Raw genomic sequence first — 20,547 nt, 5'->3', positions numbered from 1 at the left:
ATCTGCTCTCCTTAAATTCTAATTCTATTTTCAGCTTTATTACTTCTACAACATCTTACTTTTTTTAACCTGGCTTTTATCCCCCACCTCCCACTGCTGCCATGTTTTTCTCCAATTTTCTCCTGTCCCAAATTCTCATCCTTAAATAAGGATTTAAGTTGTTTGTTTTGTAGTACTGGAGATAGATCATAGGACATTGGTAGGCAAGCACATTACCTCTGGATTACATCACCAGCCCCTTAATATACATTCAGTGATAACAAGAGTAGTATTCTTTTAAATAGAAAACAGTTTTTAAAAACTACTTTTTCTGGCACACTTGTTTTTCTAAACCATTTACTAATCAGGTCCAAATCAACATCACTGAAACATACTTAAAAATAATTTTATTCTGTAATTAAAAAAAATCCATAACCCTGGAACTAATTTCTACCAGCCTTTCCCCAGCAAATATTAAAATGTAAATAACACAGAGCCATCTGCTTCTTTTTTCCCCAGCAGTTTGTAGCCAGCCCCAGGTGACAATAGAAGTTGGCACTTGACTACATCAGAAGAAATTCTTCCCCAGTAAGATTTCCCTCCCCCTCAGGTTTCAGTACTCAAGAGTATGGAAATTTTCCATCCTGTCTAAGCTGAACATGTAGGTCCTGTGTGGCTTTGTGAGTGATAGAGCTAATATCTAAGCCACAGGGTTTCAGAGCCCCCACCCAGAGTACCCCAGGTTTTAAAGAAAAGCAACACAATGTAATTGCGCTGATGTGTTTATCTTCCTGCTTCTGATAAGTAGACTTCATAGTCCCAGAGTTAACAATACACACAGATAAGATTTCTTTTAATACAATGTTGCAACTTGGACTTTATCCCACCAAGATTGTAAGCTACAGTCACCATGATGGTAGCTTTAGTTTGAATCATATTAAAGAAAAGGGAAGAAAAAGCAAAAAAAACAAGTCCAGATTCTTTCTAAATTCTTTAAGACTTGAACTATTCAGTTTCTTAAATGTCTGGGCCGGGGCTGCCAGGAGTGACAGCAATCACAGCGGGTCAGGACTTCATGACATTTGGCACTAAGCCCTGGAGTCTCCCATTTGCCAGTGGAAAAACTCTCAAATGTTTCTGGTCCTGAGATGTGTGTGCATGAAAGGGAAGGGGAAGCTGTGGACAGCGTCCCAGCAACCTGGCAAACGTGTTCTCCATTCCCGGACGGCTGTCCTCCACTTCCCACACCTACTTCCTTTACCTAACCTGTACCCTCTGCATAGTAGTTTCTCAAATTCAGGAATTCATCATCAAAGTCTCGCAAGGCCAATGCTGCAACTTGAGGATCTCATTCTAGAGTGGTGCCCACAGCCAGCCGTTTGGAGGGGCTCAGTATGCGAGGTACCATTCAATGAGTCCTGATCAAGGAACCTGCCATTCACAGCTATTCCTGCATAGTGAGCCAGGACTCACCATGCTCCAGACTCCCCAGCACCCTGAACTGGGGACAGGACACACCTCTAGTGATTTGTTTCCTTCATAGAGATCTTCCCAACCACATCTGCAGCTTCCTTCAGAGAACCAGTTCTGTATCTCCAGTACCTAATCCCTGCCATTGGAGAAAGTGGGCCCTCCTTGGATCCCTAGATTTGCCTGTTGGAGCACAAAGGCAATGTGGAAGTGCAAACACGGGTCTGATTTTTCATGTTTTCCCCCTCTATAGGGTTCTGACTTTAAGAGGCTTGAATGAAATGGGACAGTGGGGGGGGGGGAGGAGCGGGGAGAAATGCCTTAAGGATGTAATGAAAGCCATGAACTCACCCCATATTGTTTTCATTTGGAATCTAGGGTCGCGGATCAGCGTATGCTCATAATATCTTTAAGACATAGGAAGGAAACAGGTTTTCCATTTCTAAAACAGTCAAACTGAGGCCTCTTTCCAAGCAACAGAAGAAATAAATGAAAAGTGCTGAAAGCTGATGAAGGCTGTCACCTAGGCAGCTTTTCTACATAAAAACTCTGTGAGAACCTTCCCAACCCCTCACTAGAGCCCCCCTGAGAAAAGGATTCTGTCTCCAGGAGAAAACAGTCCCCAGGGAACTGCCTTGGGGTCCCTGTAGGAGAGAGTGTTCAATGAAGAATAAAAGGCCCAGGATAGGAAGAGTGGCTCAGTTGGTATAGGGCTAACCAGTGAGCAAAAGCAACAGGTATCAAGTTCAAATCCCGGCCTCGGATCAAAAAAGAACAAAAAGAATGAAAGGCACAAGGCCCCAAAGCAGCTCTGAACTTTACAATGGATATGTTTTCCCCTTCCCGAAGAGAAGGCAAAGGCAGCAACAAACATCTATTGAGCACCTCCCAGGAACTGTATGTCTTTCTGAATGACTTCATTTAATTCTCACCCATGAACGAATGGGGCTGGAAGGCAGTGATGTTGCCTATTTTACAGATGAGGAAATAGCAGCCCAGAGAGAGACAAAGCATCAGGCCCAACCCCACTGAGCAAAGAAGGGGCAGGGCCCAGATTCAAGAGTGTGCTGATTGTAAAAGCTGAGAAGCCAAACCACCTTCCTCTGACTTGCCCTGGTACCTGACACCTCACCTGAGGAAAGCTCACCTCCAGCTCCTCACCTGGACAGTGATGAAGTCTCATTACTGGACTAGATTTCCCTGTTTGACTGGGATAAGCTGTTTACAAATCGTTATTTCCCCCCTCAATACTGGGGCTTCAAATCAGGGCCTTGTGCTCTCATTTGACTTTTTCCACTCAAGGCTGTCGCACCACCACTTGAGCCACACCTCTGCTTCCAGCATCTTGTTGGTTAATCAGCAATAAAACTCTCATGGAATTTCTTGCCTGGGCTGGCTTTGAACGGTGATCCTCAGATCTCAGCTTCCCGAGTAGCTTGCAGGCATGAGCCACTGGTGCCAGGCCCCAGATCTTTAATAGTAGCACAGAGCACTAAGACCAGTCCTCCCCCTTGCAAATCAATGTCTGTCACAGCCAACCTGGACAGAGCCAGGTGACACAGGCAAAATGGCACCTCCCTTGCCACTTGCTTTCCCCCAACACATTGCTCCTTCCCACAATGTCTTAACATCCAGGAGACTTCTAGCAAATCAAAGCAATGACGAGATGGAAGGAAAGATGGATGTGTGTCTTCTTGGCTGCTGTTGTGAATGCAAGCTCCCAGGTGGCGATGGGAGGGGTCGGGGTCGGAGCCAGGCGATGAGCTGTTTTCTCAAATGGGGCTTGCCCCCACTTTCAAAACAAGATGACGGTGACAGATCCCCTTCTTCAAACTGGCCTGTCTTCTTGAGCAATGTCACTTTGCGGGGCACTGTTGTCATCTGTTCAGAGGGGGATGGGGGGAGGAGACTCAATGATCTCAGTGCAGTAGCATGGTATTCTGTTTCCTTGGCCAGGCTATGGTGGTGTCTGGGATTTGACTCTTTCCTGATGAGCCACAGAGTCAGGTTTCATGGTGGAAACAGGCCAGGGTGTGCAACTGCCTGTCTTAAATCAGAATCCTCTAGACATGCTTGATGCTTGCTACCCATCATGCCCCTGGCTCACGCCCTCACCAGAAGCACTCATTCATATTTATGCAAATGAAACTGTCCTTATAGACTGGTCTCATATCTACCTCTTCCAGAAAGCTGGGCCTGCCCGAGGCTCTCATCATTCTCAGAGGTCCTGTAGTTTTCTCTGTGTGTGTGTGTGTGTGTGTGTGTGTGTGTGTGTGTGTGTGTGTGTGTGTGTGTGTGTGTGTGTGTGTGTGTACGCTCCTGGGGTTTGAACTCAGGGCCTGGGCACTGTCCCTGAACTTTTTTTTGTTTTTTGCTCAAAATTAGTGCTATACCCACTTGAGCCACAGCTTCACTTCTGACAAACAAAGTAGTTAACTGGAGATGGTCCAGACTTTCCTGCCAGGTCTGACTTCAAACTGGGATCAAACAGATCTCAGCCTCCTAAGTAGCTAGGATTACAAGTGTGAGTCACTGGCGCCTGGATGGAGTTTTTAAATCCATCAGCCATCCAACTGTCCTTCTGAAGGAACCTGCAAGTGGATCTTCATCAGTGTTGATTGTCTATTCAACAGTGCTCATTGTGTGCTTCTACCCAGTGAGTGTCTTGGTAAATCTCAACTCCTATATTAACAGTTACACTTGAGTACTTTACCCTAAATGCTCGGGACTGGAAGTGTTTCAGATGTCTTTGCACATGCAGAATGAGAGAAGCCTGGGAGGAATGAGTCCCATGTGTTAAATGGGCCAAGTTACTTAAAAAGGCCAAGCTCACGCCTGCCCTGCAGATCTAGCAGATGCTTGCTGCACAGATCCGAGTGCTTACGAAGAAGGAGGGCTTACCTTGGAGATCTTGGAGTCCGTTCCTCAGTTGCTCTAGGTTTCCATTCACCAGTGCAGTCACTCTGTGAATGTGGCCATGCTTGTGGACTTCTTTCGGTAACTCCTCTCTCTTCTCTTCCTCCTCCTCTGCGTCCTCCTCCTCCTCTGCTCCCTCGGCCTCCTCCTCCTCTTCTGAATCCACCAAAACCATCACATCACCCATGTCCTGGCCCCTATTTTCCAAAGGAGGGGGAAAAAAATCTTGTTTTTCTCCTCACTGAACACTCAACACTAGATCTTTCCAGACCCACTGGGAACAATGGCCTTCTAATACAATACAGGATATAGTAAAAGATGGTCCCAGAACTAAGTATTCTGTCATTATGAATGAGGAAGAGGAATTATTTGTCCATAGATCATAGAAAAAATAATTCTTCGATCCCACTCAGGTTCTTAAATAAAATATACAGCCAGGGATGGGTGGCTTACGCCTATAATTCCAGTTATTCAGGAGGCTAAGATCTGAGGACTGCCATCTGAAGCTAGCCCAGGCAGCAAAGTCTGTGAGGCTCATCTCTAGTTAACCAACCAAAAAGCTAGAATTGCAATTCTGCTCAAGTGGTAGAGCTCCAGCCTTGATCAAAAAGACCTAAAGGACAGCACCTAGGCCCTGAGTTCAAACTACAATACACCACCACCACCACACACACAAAAAATTTACTTTGACACAAACTACCCTTTGAAGGGTAGAGGATTATGAACATGTTCAAACTCATCTTTTAAAACATCTTGTAAGATTTTGTCTTATTCATCCTTTTGTCTCATGGTAGGAAATGTAATAAACGAAAGCATGAATGACTAAGCTACCATGTATACAATGTCTTCATGTTTCAGTGCTAGGCCCACAAAGTGCCTAGCCCTGAGGTTTGACATCAAAAAAAGAGAAAGGAAAGGAAAGGAAGAAGGAAGGAAGGAAGGAGAGGGATAGAGAAGAAGGAAGGAAGGGGGGAGGGAGGGAGGAAAGGAAGGAGGGAAAGAAGTAAGCAAGCCCACATCTGTAATCCTAGCTACTTAGGAGGCTGAGATCTGAGGATCGTGATTCAAAGTCAGCCAGGGCAGAAAAGTCTATGAGACTCTCATCTCCAATTAACTACCAGAAAACTGGAAGTGGTGCTGTGGCTCGAGTGGTAGAGCACTCGCCTTAAGCTGAAGAGCTTGGGACAGCTCCCAGGTCTAGAGTTCAAGCCCAATGACCAACAAAATAAAATAGAGACTTTGGCATCCATCAGACCTGAGTCAGAAAGTGGGGCCTGTCAGCTCCTCCTGGATGAGCTTTCAGTAATCCCTTCACTGGACCTCTTCCCCCACAAGGGAAACAGAAATGCCACCATTGCTATGAGGTGATCAAGGGCTTATGGTCTGGTCCCCACTGGAATTTGTTATTGTGCTTCTTACAAAAGGAGCGCAAACAAGAAAGATGAAAGTATGGAAATGGGGTCTTTGATTTGAATCTTGAGAACACTCACCTCGAAGGGTCTCCTACAGAAGACAAGAAAACAAAAGTCAGTATCCAGTACCACCACTAAGACTCCCACAAGTCAATTGAAAACAAACTGACCTGTTCAAAAGATGGAACAAGCCAGGGGTGTACCTCATGCCTGTATTCTTATAATCCTAGCTACTTAGGAGGCTGAGATTTGAGGATCCTGGTTTGAAGCCAGCCCAGGCAGGAAAGTCTGTGAGACTCATCTCCAATTACAGAAAAAGTCAGAAGTATGCTGTGGCTCAAGTGGTAGAACGCTAGCCTTGAGCAAAAGGAACTCAGGGACAGTGCCCAAGCCCAGAGGCTCAAGCCCCAGGATTGGGGGCTGGGGGTGGTGGGAAGCCAGGCACGGATGGCTCACACCTGTAATCCTAGCTACTCTCAGGAGGCTGACATCTGAGGATTTAGGTTCAAAGCCAACCCAAAAAAGTCCCTGTGAGACTCATCTCCAATGAACTACTCAAAAACCAGAAGTAGAGTGGTGACTCAAAGTGGTAGAGTGCTAGCTCTGAGTAAAAGAGCTCAGGGACAGCACCCACACCCTGAGTTCAAGCCCCACAACTGGAAAAAAAAAAAGAACTAATCCAAAGAAAGAGGTTCTAGAAATTTCAGGGATAGCAGGCAATACTTAAGCACTCTGGCACATGTTGACCCCATGAAGAATTCAATAGGTGGATGTCAGGTGAAGTTGAGCAATGGCTTCCTTCCCACCACCCACACATTGTCCTTTTTGTGTGTGTGCCATCTTAGGGCTTAGGCACTATCCTCTAAGCTTTTTCTGCTCAAGGCTAGTGCTCTGCCACTTGAACCCCAGCTCCATTTCTGGCTTTTTGTGGTTAGAAATAAAAGTCTCGTGGAATTTCCTGGTAGGGCTGGCTCCAAACTGACATCCTCACATCTCATCTTCCTGAGTAGCTAGGATGACAGGCATGATTCACAGGTGTCTGGCCCCTCCCACCTGTTTAAGAAGCCTGAAGCAAAGGGATCAAGAAGCCTTTACCTTTCCAGCAGAACACAGGGCTGTAATACAACAGAAGCCCGAAAATAGTAGCCACTCCCAACAGGAGGAGGCTGATGATGGTTCCCACCACACTTCCGATATTGAGAGGCTCTGTAAAGACAAATCACAGTGAAGACTTATATCCACATCATGTGGGTATGGCTGAGCAACACCTGTCCTCTGCCTAAATCCAGATCTTATCTTGGCTTCATGACTTTAAACCCAAACAGACGATCACTCTCCGATGCAAGACAAATAGCTCTTCCCCCAACCGTGGGCTGAGAGAGTTTGTGGGAGTCAAAGTGCACAATCTGAGTGCACTTGTGAAATGCATCTTGGAAAGTTAAAAATCTGTGTTGAGCCAGGTGCCGGAGGCTCACACCTGTCGTCCTAGCTACTCAGGTGGCTGAGATCCGAGGATCGGAGTTCACAGCCAGCCCAGGCAGGGCTCTTTGCTGTCACAATCCTTATTGGCTGTCTTCCAAGATCACAGACAAATGGTTAATTTTGCATTTTTTTCAAGCAGTACTGAGGGTTGAACCGTGAGCTTTATACATGCTGAGCAACTGATTGACTTCTGAGCTGAGCTATACTCCCAGCTTGAGTCTGGCCTCTTTCCCAATTTGAACGAACTCATCTCTTTTGTAACATGTTTATCTTGTTCAACATTAGCTTTAGGCTGTAAAAAACAAAAAAGAATCTGTGTTGACCAGACATCAAGAAAGTAAGCATGGGGCTGGGAGTGTGGCTTAGTGGTGGACTGCTTGCCTGGCATGCATGAAGCTCTGGGTTCCATTCCTCAGCACCACGTACATAGAAAAAGCCAGAAGTAGCATGTGGCTCAGGTGGTAGAGTGCTAGCCTTGAGCAAAAGAAGCTCAGGGACAATGCCCAGACCCTGAGTTCAAGCCCCAGGACTGGAAAAAAAAGAAAAAGAATGGGAGTTATCTGTATTGTGATAAACAGTGGGATCAATGGACAGAATAGAAAATTTGAGTACAGGCCCACACATAGAAACTTGGCCTATGACAGATTAGTGGACAAAAAAAAAAGGGTTAATAAATGGCGGTGGATCAAATGGTTTATAAAAATTAGGAAAAGAAAAAGGAAGAAAATTATTCCATATTAATGAACGATTTAGCTTGTGAGAGTGTTAATTCAAAAATAAAATTCCTAAGAAAGGCTTAACTGTGGAAAAAAATGTTAAAACTGTTAGAGGCAACTTTAGGAAGACTATTTTTGTGACCCTAGGAGAGGGAAGAATTTATTTTTTTTTTTTGTCAGTCGTGGGGCTTGAACTCTGGGCCTGGGCGCTGTCCCTCAGCTCTTCAGCTGAAGGCGAGCGCTCTACCACTTGAGCCACAGCGCCACTTCCGGTTTTCTGGTGGTTTATTAGAGATAGGAGTCTCACGGCCTCTCCTGCCCGGGCTGGCTTTGAACCGTGATCCTCAGATCTCAGCCTCCTGAGTAGCTGGGATTACAGGCATGAGCCACCAGCGCCCAGCTGAGATTGTTTTTTGACATACGGGATGGGAAAAAATTAAAAATCCAGTAAAAATGCAAAGCAAGCCAATTCTTGTCTATTGCTTTTGAGACTGGAAAGTGGTACACCTACTTGGTAAAATGCACATAAATAACATGCCTTTTATATAAATCCACACATGGCCTATGAACATATCTAGAGGAATGCTTGCTTGGGGTGGGGTACATGTATACAAAGAACTGAGTAAAAAGATACCCATAGCAACTCTGCTATCATCACAAAAAGCAGCAACCACACAAACATCCATCAGCAGGAAAAAATGAGGAACTGTCTTGTGGAATGATGACACAATGGAAAATTATACAGCGGTAAAGAGGTAGGAAGTATAATGATATGCATTTGTATGAATCAATCCTAGAAAGAAAATGTAAAACGAGCAAGTCACAAAAGACTTGCTTATGGTGGCTTCAATGTTGCTTTTTTTTTTTGTAGAAAAATTTTTAGAGCATTGTTAGGTTTCTAGCAAAACTACACAGCATGTACAGAGTTCACCTACATATACACAGTGCCCCCACCTCAAATCCCTTACTAGAGTGCCACATTGTCACAACTCATGAATTCTCATCCAGCATCACCTGAGGCCATAGCTTGCAGCGGGCCTCACTCTTGGTGTTGAAAAGTCTGTGAGTTCAGATGATGGCACAAAGACATGTATCGATAACTACACCATCTAAGAGGATTTCCACTGCTTTCAAAGTCCAGGGTCTGCCTACTCCACTGCCTGCTTCCTGCCTTCAACTCTAGAAACCTCTCACCTACTTAATATCTCCACTGTTTTATACACTATACAGCCACATGGCTATATTTTTTAACTGAAAAAAAAAAAGCCAGGCACTGGTGGCTTATGTCTGTAATCCCAACTACTCAGGAGGCTGAGATCTGAGGATCAGAGTTCAAAGTCAGCCTGGGCAGGAAAGTCTGTGAGATACTTACCTCCAATGAACCACCAGAACACCAGAAATGGCTCTGTGGCTCAAAATGGTAGAGTGCTATCTTTGAGCACAAAAGCTCAGGGACAGTGGCCAAGCCCAGAATTCAAACCCCAGAACAGGCTAATAATAATAATAAAATAATAATAATAAATTGAAATAAGACCTATAGAGTAAGCAATCTACAAAATGGTATTTGTATATACAAAATTATGTGTACATACAACAGACACTCATACTTTCACGTTAATGGAAGCCTATCTGAAAGATTCCAAGTCCTGAGTTCAAGTCCCAGGATGAACACAAAATAAATAAAAGTAAGTATGGGTGGAGACTTCTTCAAGTGTTTGCCTTCTATTGAGCTTGAAGACTTTTTCGTATTTTTTTGTATGTATATTCTTCAGGTTGTAATATACAATTATATATAATAATTTATATTAATGTATATAATTTTTGTTCCCTGTACTAGTATTACTGCCTTTAAGATTGGATAGTAATTGTTCCCCAGCCACCTCACGGAGGTGCATATGCCGGCTCTATGTGTCCAGTGGAGGGGGAAAGGGGCCTGTGCTGTCTTCAGGCAGCAGCTCTTCACCTTCCCTCCCCACTCCTGCCTTCCCTGGCTTTGGGCTCACCTTTCACAGTTAGCCAGATGTCCACCTCCCTCACCCCCACAGGGTTCTCAGCTCGGCAGACATAGTAGCCCTCGTCCAGATCCCGCGAGCAGTTGTGGACCGTGAGGTTGGAGCTCTGGCCAGTCTGGGTGATGAGGTAATGGTTGCTGGGCTGGAGAACGGCTTCGGGCTGGCTGAGATTCCTCAGCCACTGGATCTTGGCGAGAGGAGAAGCTCCGGACACTTGGCAGGTGAGCGTCACGTTGCCTCCCACAAAACAAGTCTTCATGGGCTCAGAGAGAAGCGAGGGGCTCCCTAGAAATGAGAAGACAAATGTTTATAAAGAGACGCGAGCCCTGCCTAGACATCTTCGAGAATATGAGTTCTTTCCTGAGAAGGAATTTATACCACTTCAACACACTGTGCTTTCAAACAATTCTTCCCCAGGACAGCTTCCAAACAATTTTTGGAGAAGTAAAGGAAGGCAGATGACCCCCAGCCCCAGGACAAAGCCAGCCACACTCACTGATCTGCACCACACAGCTGGCTCCCGACTCCGGCCCCACTACATGGCTGCCAAGACATTTGAAGGTCTTGCCATCCTCCAGCTGGGTGTTGTTCACCACCTCCACCCCCAGCGATGAGTTCCCCAGGATCAGCCCTCCTGGCTCCTCTGTCCACAAGAAGTTAGGCTCAGGGTATCCCCCATCCCAGTGACAGGTGAGCTGCAGTGTGGACGATGTCAAGGACGTCTCTGCAGAGCACCGAGGTGCTGATGTAGGAGGGGCTGCAAGACACCAGAGGAAAAATGGCCTTACTTACAGACCGAAGTATTATCAGCTGGTACTAAGGGTTCTGGAATTGGAGTCTCAGAGAAACATCAAGTCTAGTCAATCAGGTGATGTGGCTAATGTCAATAATCCTAGCCACTCAGGGAGGCTGAGGTCTGAGGATCTAATTTGAAAATAGGGCAGATAAATGTAGGAGACTAAAAAAGCCAAGAAAGTGGAGTTGTAGTTCAAGTTGTAATGCCACTTGAAAAAAAAAACAAAACAAATGAAAGCTAGAGGTCCTGAGTTCAAGTATCAGGATTGGCACAAAACCAAAACAACAGCAACAAGACACTTTTAGCCACAGTCTACCTTGACACAGCACTTAGAATAAATTAGCACTTGGCACCGAATTTCCTTTGCTGGGTGTTACAACTCAGAGGCCCTGGGTCTTGTTGGTCTTTGCCTTTCTCTCTCGACAAGAGTAGTCCTTACATTTAATTACATGAAATTACAAATCTAGTCCCTCCATTACATAGCCATATTTCAAGCATTCAGTAACCACATATGACAAACAGCAGCTTTATTAAAACCGCACAGAACATCTCCATTATCCCTGTCCAAAAAGTTCTATGACACAGTGTTGGGCCCTGTAAAACTTAAAAGTGGTTGCCTTGGCCAAGGGCAAATGGACTATTATCCAGCCATGAAAAGGCAACAAGCATGGCCTGGGTTCTTGTTACAATGTGGATGACCACCTTATACAAAGTGTATTTTCTATCGATCTGGTAAATTCTTATGTATGCTCCATTCATAACGAATACCTGGGAACCAGAAAATTCACACAGACAGAGCCCAGATTAGAATCTGTCCGGGGCTGGGGCACAGAATGGGGAGAGGAGTAAGTGCTTAATGGGTCTGAAGTTTTCAATTGAGATGATGTCAATGTTTGGGGATTTGCAGTAGTTTGGCTCTTAAACAGCTCTGCAGCTATGAATTAAATCAAGGCGTGGTCCTGCACTTGACTCCACTACGTTTGAACCTTGTAAGAGGTGTGGCCTAGAGGAAGGTCTTAGTTCCTGGCAGGATGTGGCCTTGGAAGGGATTTGGGATCTGCGCCTTCCTCTTCTGGTCCCTGCCACACCAGACAGTGAGTGGATGGGTTTCCTTTGTCTCCTCTTCTCACCGTAGCAGGCTGTGTCATCACAGGCTCAACCCATCCATCGGTCACTGACAAAAACCTGCACCATGGTGACCCAAAGGCCATCTGTGATAGCACCCAGCTTCCGGGGAGAGGCGGGAAAGGTTGGGATGATTTCCTGTCTGACCAGAGTGGGTATTGGGGGGTGGGTGGGACTTCCTGTCTGACCCAAGCGGGCGCAGGCACATTCAGGGGCGGGGGGGGGGCCTTCGTGTGCGCATGCGCGCGCGGGGTGTGTGGCGGGCGGGGCGGGGCGGTTCTTACGCACAGTAGACCAGGAGCTCGGTGGTCACCTTTCGCTGCCTCCCGCTGAGCGTGTTGGTGGCCACGCAGGTGTAGTTGCCTTGGAGACTGGGCGACATCTGCAGCAGCGCGAAGCTGGACAGCGTCCGGTTGTTCCCGAAGAGCTCGGGCCGGCCCGGGGCGGCCTGGAACCACCACTCCACCCGGGGCGGAGGCCGGGCGCGGCTGCGGCAGCTGAAGGCCGCCCGGGAGCCCCTGGCCACGAAGCGGGTGCCGTTGGGAAGGGACCCGGTGGCGGAGACGTTGACCTCCACCTGGAAGGGGCCATCTGGGAAGGACAGAGAGAGGAGCAGGGCGTGAAGCCGGCGCTGAGTGAGACTCGCAAAACCATCGGGAGACACCGGGCCCGCACATCCACGTTGACCTCACTTTGGGGGCCTCGTTTGCTTTTGGGGAGGCAGATGTTCACTAAATTAAGGGCAGAGAAACACTGAGACACACACACACGAGGAGTTAAATATAAGCAAGCATCTAAGGAGGGGCTGACAGAGCCTCTCTGGGTCGACTGAGCTGTGGAATAGCTACAGAATTTTGATCACAAGTATTCGCCTGGAGCCAAGGGCTGGCATCTATAATCCTAGCTACTCAGGAGGCTGAGATCTGATGCCTGAGGTTCAAAGCCAGCTCAGGCAAGAAAGTCTATAAGACTCTTATCTCCCATTAGCCACCAAAAAGCTGGAAATGGAGCTGTGGCTCAAGTGGTAGAGTGCTAGCTTTCAGCCCAGGGGCAATGCCTAAGCCCTTATTTCAAGCCCCCATATCAGCACACACACACACACAAACAAAAGAAAAAAGATATGAAGAAATAGACCATAAAAAACATTATTCGTGAGCACAGTATTGACTTTGCCCCGGTTCTGCTCAGCCCTGGCCACTGCACAGCTATAGAAAGGTGTTTTGTTGTTGTTGTTTTATCAGTCCTGGGGCTTGAACTCAGGGCCTGGGCACTGTCCCAGAACTTTTGCTCAAGGATAGCACTCTACCACTTGAGCTACAGTGCCACTTCTGGCCTTTTCTGATTATGTGGTACAAAGAAATTGAACCCAGGGCTTCATGCATGCTAGGCAAGCACTCTACCACTAAGCCACATTCCCAGCCCAGAAAGGTGGGTTTCTAAGGTTGAGTCTTGACAATATGCTTGTCAGGTGGGGGCATCCTCTTCCCAATGCAGGGGTCAGCAGATTCTTCACCTCCCACGGAGGGTCTGGGGGAAATAAAGCTATGGCTTGAGAGGTGTTCGGGCCCCCAAACTACTGTTGTTGGTTATTAGGTATGTGGAAAGGCAGGTCCTGGGCGTGCCTACACTTGGTACAGGGTGTCTTTGAGCTTCTAGTGGCCAACACCCAGGCCACAAAGGTAATGTGAGTCACATCAGACGCATTTGGTCAGCCGGGCCCCATGGCCTGGCCTGCACACAGTGCAGAACCCCAGAAGCCAACTGAGAAGGGCTTCTGTCGAGGAGAATTTTAAGCAAGAAATGAGGGTAGTTCCTGAGTGTGGTGGTACACTCCTGTAATCCCAGCACTTCGGAGGTAAAGGGAGGACGGTGAGTTCAAGGCCAAACTGGGATATTTAGTGAGACTCTGTATCCAAAAAGAAAAAAAGAAATGGGGCTGGTGCGGGGGATGCTGGCAGGGGAGTACTAATGGCTCCTGCCTATAATCCTCCTAGCTCCTCAGAAAGCTGAGATCTGAGAAAAATGGAGACCAGAAGAGCCGCATAGCATGTCCCAGGAAGCGTGTTGAGTGTCTTTCACAGGCTGATGATCCTCAGCCTGGTCACTGGGCTCCTCAAATGCCCAATACCAAGGGCACAAACATCTTAAGAAACAAGATGTCTTTAAGAGCAAGAGGTGACTCAGTGGTAGAGTGCTTGCCTCGCCTGCATGAGGCCCAGGGTTGGATTCCTCAGCACCACATAAGCGGAAAAAGCCAGAAGTGGCGCTGTGGCTCAAGTAGTAGAGCATTAGCCTTGAGCTGAGGAGCTGAGAGACAGTGCCCAGGCCCAGAGTTCAAACCCCATGACCAACCAAAAATAAATAAATAAAAAGCAAGAGGCTGAGATTAGAAGATGGAGGTTCAAAGCCAGCCCAGGCAGCAAAATCCAAGAGATGCTAACTCCAAGTAAGCAGCAAAAACATGGACCTGAGGCATAGCTCAAGTGGTAGAGCGCTAGCCATGAGCAAGAAAGTTGAGCAAGAACACAAGGCCTGAGCTCACACCCCAGTACTGGCACACACACACACACACAAACACACACAAAGTTAGGAAGGAAAAGAAAAAAGGAAGGAAAAAAGAAAACTGACTCTTTAAAACAGAGTTGCCAAACACTCCACTGATTGGCAAGCAGAAGTCCAGGTCCAGGTGGCAAGAAAGATAAAGCTCCCCGCCATTACACAGCCAGCTTTGTGTGTCTCTAGCATCTCTGTTTATTTGCATATTGAAGGCCACTGACAGATAACAACTTGTCACATCCTGGAATGTTTTCCCTCTAGCTTCCAAGGCCAAGTGAAGATGTTTCTAAACTTTTCTCATTAAAAGAAAGCGAGTATGTGGCCAAGTTCCTAACTCTGTCAGTAAGAAGACTGGAAAGATACAAACAGGAGTCTGACTCTCCCAAGTCCTGTTAGAAAGACTCAGACAGCAGGCACCAGAGGCTCATGCCTGTAATCCTAACAACTCAGGAGGCTGAGATCTGAGGATCACGGTTTGAAGCCTGAGCAGGAACATCCATGAGAAATTCTTATCTCCAAACCAACCACCAAAAAGTCAGAAGAGGAGCTATGGCTCAAGTGGTAGAGCAATAGCTTTGAGCAAAAAAAAAAAGCTCAAGGGCAGTACCCAGGCCCTGAGTTCAAGCCCTAGTACTGGCCCAATAATAGTAATAATAGTTAAAATAACCCATTTATTTTCAGGCACTGAAAGTTGAATTGCTTCTATTCTGATTTTTTCCCCCAATGGTATAAAAGTATATGAAATAGTCATAGCTTGCAGCCATATGAAAAGGCCAGTGCACTTCTGGTGGCTGGCTGGATATGGCTTGCAGGCTGCACGCCCCCACTCAGATTTCATCTGTGTCTATTTGCAGAGAGGAAGAGTTTTGCAGGAAAGGGTGGGAAGAGCCAGGCAAGCCACATCGAGTACTTACCACAGTAGCAGAGCGCGTTCACTCTACCTGGCAAAGACTGCAATGTATCATCCCCAAGAACAAAGGAGGAAAACAGACTTGGAGATAGCCGGCTGCTTCCTTGAGGTAACAAAGGCTAAGTGGCGATGCTAGACTAGAACACAGCAGTCTGACTCGATTATGTTATAGGACAAAATAACATGGACAGTAAGGATTATATGGACAATAACCTAAGAATATGCCAGGAACCTTTAAAGCACCCTATAAACTAGTATCTCTTGTTCACAGCAATTCTGTGGGGGCAGGAATCCCTTCTTGTGTATGTGGGTTTGAACTCTGGGCCTCGCCCTCTCAACTGGGCTTTTTTGCTCAAGTGCTCTACCTGTCTTCAGGCATTTTTGCCTGAAGTCTTGCAGATTTGTCTTCCCTGGCTGGCTTTAAAACTGTGATCCTTAGATCTCAGCCTAGAATCAGTAGCTAGAATCAGAAGCCACTGGCGTCTGGCTGTGAGGCAGGGATTCTCTTCAGCCCATTGGAGGGTCACTCAGCTTGCCAAGTGGCAGAACCTACACTAAAACTCGGGCCACGTGTTGCCAAAGCCCGAGCTCCTAACCACAGCCCGTCCTGTCCTGTCCATGGCCCCGGGGAGGCTCTGCATCCCCACTCACCTGCCACCTGCAGCGACACGGGGAAGTAGCGAGTGTCATTCAGGACCTCCTGGCAGGAGTAGACGCCCTCATCCTGCAGGCTCAGAGCCTCGATGCGCAGGGCGCTGGCGTTCACCAGAGAGAAGCGAGGTGCAGCCGGTGGGAGGCTGGAATTGGAGGACAGAAGGAAGACGGGCTCCGAGTCGTTCCGGTACCAGGTCACCAGACCCCTGGGTGCTGAGGTGGTGCCACAGAGCAGCGTGACACTGCCGAGAGCCTCGCCGATGACCACAGCCCCCAGTCCTGTCCAAGAGAAGGTCTGGCGGTTACTGTTTGTCTTGGAACAAACCTCGATGTTGGGACAGAACCCCTGCACGAGGAGAACTGAAAAGGTCTTGTGTGTTTTGTTGTGGGGTTTTTTCTTTTGCCAGCCCTAGTGCTTGAACTTAGGGCCTGAGTGCTGTCCCTGAGTCTCTTTGTGCTCAAGTGTAGAGCGTTCCACCACTTGAGCCGCAGCACCACGTCTGGCTATTTCTGAGTAGTTTATTGGAGATAAGAGTCTCACGGACTTTCCTGCCCTGATTGGCTTCGAACTGCAACCCTTAGATCTCAGCCTCCCGAGTAGCTAGGATTACAGGCATGAGCCACCCGCGCATGTGTTTTGAAGAAGTAGTAACAGAAGAAAGCCTCCGCTACTCCTGCACAGGTGCTGAGGCTCGTAAACATGGACAGCTGCCCAGCTGTCCACCTGTCCATGATCCATGCCGGCCACTGCTCACCACGGTGACCGTCCACTCACACTGGGATCAGCGGTGCCACTGGCTTTGGCCAATGGGATGGCCAAATAGGATGACAGCAGAGGCTTCAATAATAATTGCGGTTGGGCCTGGTGGCTCACACCTGTCATTATAGCTACCCAGGAGGCTGAGGTCTGGGAATCACAGTTCAAATCCAGCCAGGGCAGGAAAGTCTGTGAGACTCTCATGTCCCATTAACCACTGTGGCTGTGGTGCTGTGGCTCACAGTGGTGGAGAGCTAGCCTTGAGCAAAAGAGATCAGGGACAGCGCCCAGGCCCCATGTTCAAGCCTCAGGACTGAAGGTAAAAACAAACAAAAATAACAGAACCAGAAGGGTAGCTCAAGTTGGTAGAGCTCCGAGACATGATGGACCCAGGCAAGACCAACAGAGTACCTATCCCACTGCCCTGAGTTCAGCCAGCCAGCTGGGGTGTCCCCTGTGATGGGGTGGCCCAATGCAGAACCCATATGCTTTCATTTGCCTAGAAACCCAGCTGGCCTCTGTCTTTCCAGCTCAGGTTTAATGTGGTGATAGCTTTCTGGGCAGCTCCATGCAGGAATGGGTAGACAGTAGGGATTCTACTGAGCCCCCCCCCCCATCACATGGACTCTGGGCTGGGCTCTGGACATCTGCTGGTAGACACATTGGACAGAAACCTCAGGAGCTCACAGGCAGGAAGGGAAAACATAATAAAACCAACCACTACAACTGAGCGGATAAACAGGAAATTCAGATGGGGAGTGTGCCAAGCCAGACTTCTTCCAGGAAGCAGACCGAGGGCATGGACAGGTAGGCCCCGGACACGCAAAGCTGAAGATGGGGACCAGGGCCGATCAGAGGAACAAGCTATCCAAAAGCCTTGACCAGAAGTAGCAGCTGGGTGAGAAAGCAAACGATCAGTGCTTCCAAAACATTGGAACCCAGCTGCGCTCTGGTGGCTCACACCTGTAACCCTAACCACTAAGGAGGCTGAGATCTGAGGGTGGTGGTTTGAAGCCAGCCCAGGCAGGCAGAGAAGTCCACGAGATTCTTCCCTCCAACTGGCCAGCAAAAAGCCAAAAGTGGAGGTGTGATTCAAGTGGTAGAATACCAGCCTCAAGTAGAAAAGCCAAACAAGAGCTAGACACCCTAAGTTTTACCCCTAATACCAGTACATGTGTACCTGTGTGTGTGTGTGTGTGTGCACACACACACACACCCATAAATCAGAAACAGTGGCCCTTTCCCAGGCTCCACAGGTAATTCTGATATTCAAGCAAAGCCAACAGCTGAAAGACAACTAGTACTGTGGTATCAGGCATTGCTGAGTGACAAGACAAAAAGCCCATTTTAGGGAGAAGAGCTTAAGTGTCCCACCTCTTCACAAAGAACACCCAATGTGGGAGGCGGGGGGCAGGGGGGGAGTGGGTTTGGGCTGATGAAGATGTTCTGGAATCAATTCGTGGTGATGGTTGCAGAGCCCTGTGGATGAACTCTAAACCACAGAACTGCACGCTCTAACAGGGTGGGTTTCCTGGTATGTCAATTATGTCTCAATGAACCAGCAAAACAAGATGCCACCTCCCTCTGTGGAGTCTGGCCCATTTGTAAGAGAAAAGAGAGAGAAAAAAGCCTGGTGCTGTTGGCTCAGGCCTGTCATCTGAGCTACTCAGGAGGCTGAGAGCTGAGGATCCTGGATCAAAGCCAGCCCCGGCAGGAAAGTCAGTGAGACTTTCAGAAAACCGCTAGTGGTGCTGTGGCTTAAAGTGGTAGAGTCTTAGCCTTGAACAAAAGAGCTGGAGGACAGCACCCAGGCCCCAAGTTCAAGCCCCACCACTGACCAAAAAAAAAAAAGCTCAGGGACAGTGCCCAGGTTCAGTTCAAGCCCCAGGAAAGACAAAAAAACGAGAAAGAAAGGGAGACAGACAGACAGAATGCAATATATCTGCATTGGTCTTTTTTTTTTTAATGGGGGACTAAGCCAAGCCTTCTGCCCTTTTGTTTTTGAGACAGAGTCACAAACTCCTGCTCCTCCTCCTCCTACCTCTCCTCTCCTAAAGCTGGGATTACAGGAGTGCCCCATGACACGTGGCCTGTATTTGGTCTGCTCTGATTAGAAGGGGCTTCTCTTGAAAAATGACTTTAGTTCCGATTTTTTTTTCATCTTTAATTATTCCCAAGCCAGGATTGAATTGCAAAAAGAAAATCTAAGCCACTAACTGGACAATGAGACCTAATATTAGAGACTCCCAAACTGCCAAAAAAAAAAAAAAAAGTTTCATGAGGAGCACTCTGGAAAGCAGGGGAGGTCATTTTCTAACAATCAGGCTGGGAAACCAGGATCTCAGGTGTCCACCCAGGAGGCAAAGAAAGAGCTGTGGAATTCCAGGTGCAATGAGTGTTCTTGAGCTCTGCAGATTTGTCCCTGATGCCGCACCAAGGAATAAAGGAGCAGCAGCTTGGAAAGTCCCTGGTACAATTTTAAACTTCGGAACTTGGCGGACATTTTCTTCTCCAAGAAAGAGCCCGACATGGTCACAGAAGAAACCGTCTGAAGACAGGGCACTCCTCTTCCTGGCTTTACCTGCTCTGTTTGTCTTAACTACCTCAGAGATTATTTTAATCAAGAGAAGGAGCTGAAGCTATTCTGGCTCATTGATTAGTGATGTCTGGCCCTGACACAGCACGGGTAGCCACAGTCATCCAACACAAGTTCCATTCATGAGGGCCCTGGATCCCCGAGTTTTGTTATTGACAGAATGTGAGGTTCAGCAAGTGTAAGCTAATTTAAGGTCCACACAGATGTCACCAGAAGATGTGAGGCTGCCACACACATCTCAGATGTCCCAGGTCTCAAGGATTTTAGTCTGGCCTTGCACACCAGAATGGGAAAATAAGATGCAGAAACATTGGTGCCACTGAAGTCCTTCTCACGATGTCTAGGGAGTCCCTTGTTGGATTCAAAACATGTAATAAAGGGGGGAACAATACATTTTTTTTTAAAGGGAGGCCTTACAAATGCACTGGAGTATTCCATTATCAGGGGTCTGGAAGCTGTTAGCAGTATTACTATTTACAGAGTTAGCCTTACACCCAAACGTTGTAGTTTTCCTAGCAACTTTCCCCATGAATACCCCAGAGTATACCATGCACAGGTAATAAGCGGAAGTATCCATGTGACCTGGAAATGAAGTATGAATGCCAGGTTGCTCTCAGGGCCCACCGACCCCCCCACCCCACCCCTCCTGATTCTCCCAAAAGATGAGATACACCTAGATTAAAACTAAACAACAACAGGGTGACCGCGCCTAGCTCCTGGTGGGAAAACAGATCAGCCTTCTCATTTTTCCAGATGACTTGGAAATTGGGGGTTACAGGAAATGGCATGCATTTTTCTGACTACTAGGAAGAAAAATTTTTTTTTAAACCATAGGAAAAGTCCAACACTTTAAAAGAACTTTTCTCCCTTGCAGACAGGAAGCTCCAGGCACCACTTGGGACCCGCGCAGCTCCAGCCAGCGCAGAGACTCGCCCTGCGCCCCCCGATCGCGCCCCACTTCCCGGGGCCCCTCGGGCGCCCTCCCCACCTGCTGGCCAGCGCCGGGGCGGGACGCGCCGCGGCCGGCGGGTGAAACGCGGGACGCAGCCGGTTCCGGCGGGGAGGAAAACACCCGACGCCTCGTCCCTAACAAAGGCTTTTCTTCATTTGTGTTCGGCCAGTGCCCGGCAGTGGGGATCTGAAGTTAGTTCCCGGGAGTTTGTTGG

The 20,547-nt window shown here is 47.8% G+C and overlaps 1 protein-coding gene across 1 annotated transcript; it reads right to left on the bottom strand.

Annotated features, from left to right (window-relative positions):
• Positions 1-368: 368 nt before the first annotated feature.
• Positions 369-19,315, bottom strand: Vsig10 (V-set and immunoglobulin domain containing 10). The gene is made up of 9 exons (XM_013014294.1): positions 19,220-19,315; positions 16,026-16,374; positions 12,197-12,499; positions 10,484-10,744; positions 9,979-10,272; positions 6,873-6,983; positions 5,856-5,868; positions 4,351-4,562; positions 369-3,330 (listed from the first exon to the last, which is right to left on the bottom strand). Exons 1-9 carry the CDS (start codon positions 19,313-19,315, stop codon positions 3,278-3,280), a joined length of 1,692 nt encoding a protein of 563 aa, XP_012869748.1. The 3' UTR covers positions 369-3,277.
• Positions 19,316-20,547: the final 1,232 nt, after the last annotated feature.

Source organism: Dipodomys ordii, unplaced genomic scaffold (assembly GCF_000151885.1).
Source record: "Dipodomys ordii isolate 6190 unplaced genomic scaffold, Dord_2.0 Scaffold23, whole genome shotgun sequence".
NCBI lineage: Eukaryota > Metazoa > Chordata > Mammalia > Rodentia > Heteromyidae > Dipodomys > Dipodomys ordii.
This window is presented reverse-complemented; position numbering and strand designations above follow the sequence as displayed.

Coding starts and splice junctions, on each gene's coding strand:
- Vsig10 (XM_013014294.1), bottom strand. CDS start 19,315: ATGTCGGGCTCTTTCTTGGAGAAGAAAATGTCCGCCAAGTTCCGAAGT. Junction 16,375..19,219: donor TGCTGCTCCTTTATTCCTTG/GTGCGGCATCAG, acceptor CTCCTCGTGCAG/GGGTTCTGTCCCAACATCGA. Junction 12,500..16,025: donor CGTGTCGCTGCAGGTGGCAG/GTGAGTGGGGAT, acceptor TGTCCTTCCCAG/ATGGCCCCTTCCAGGTGGAG.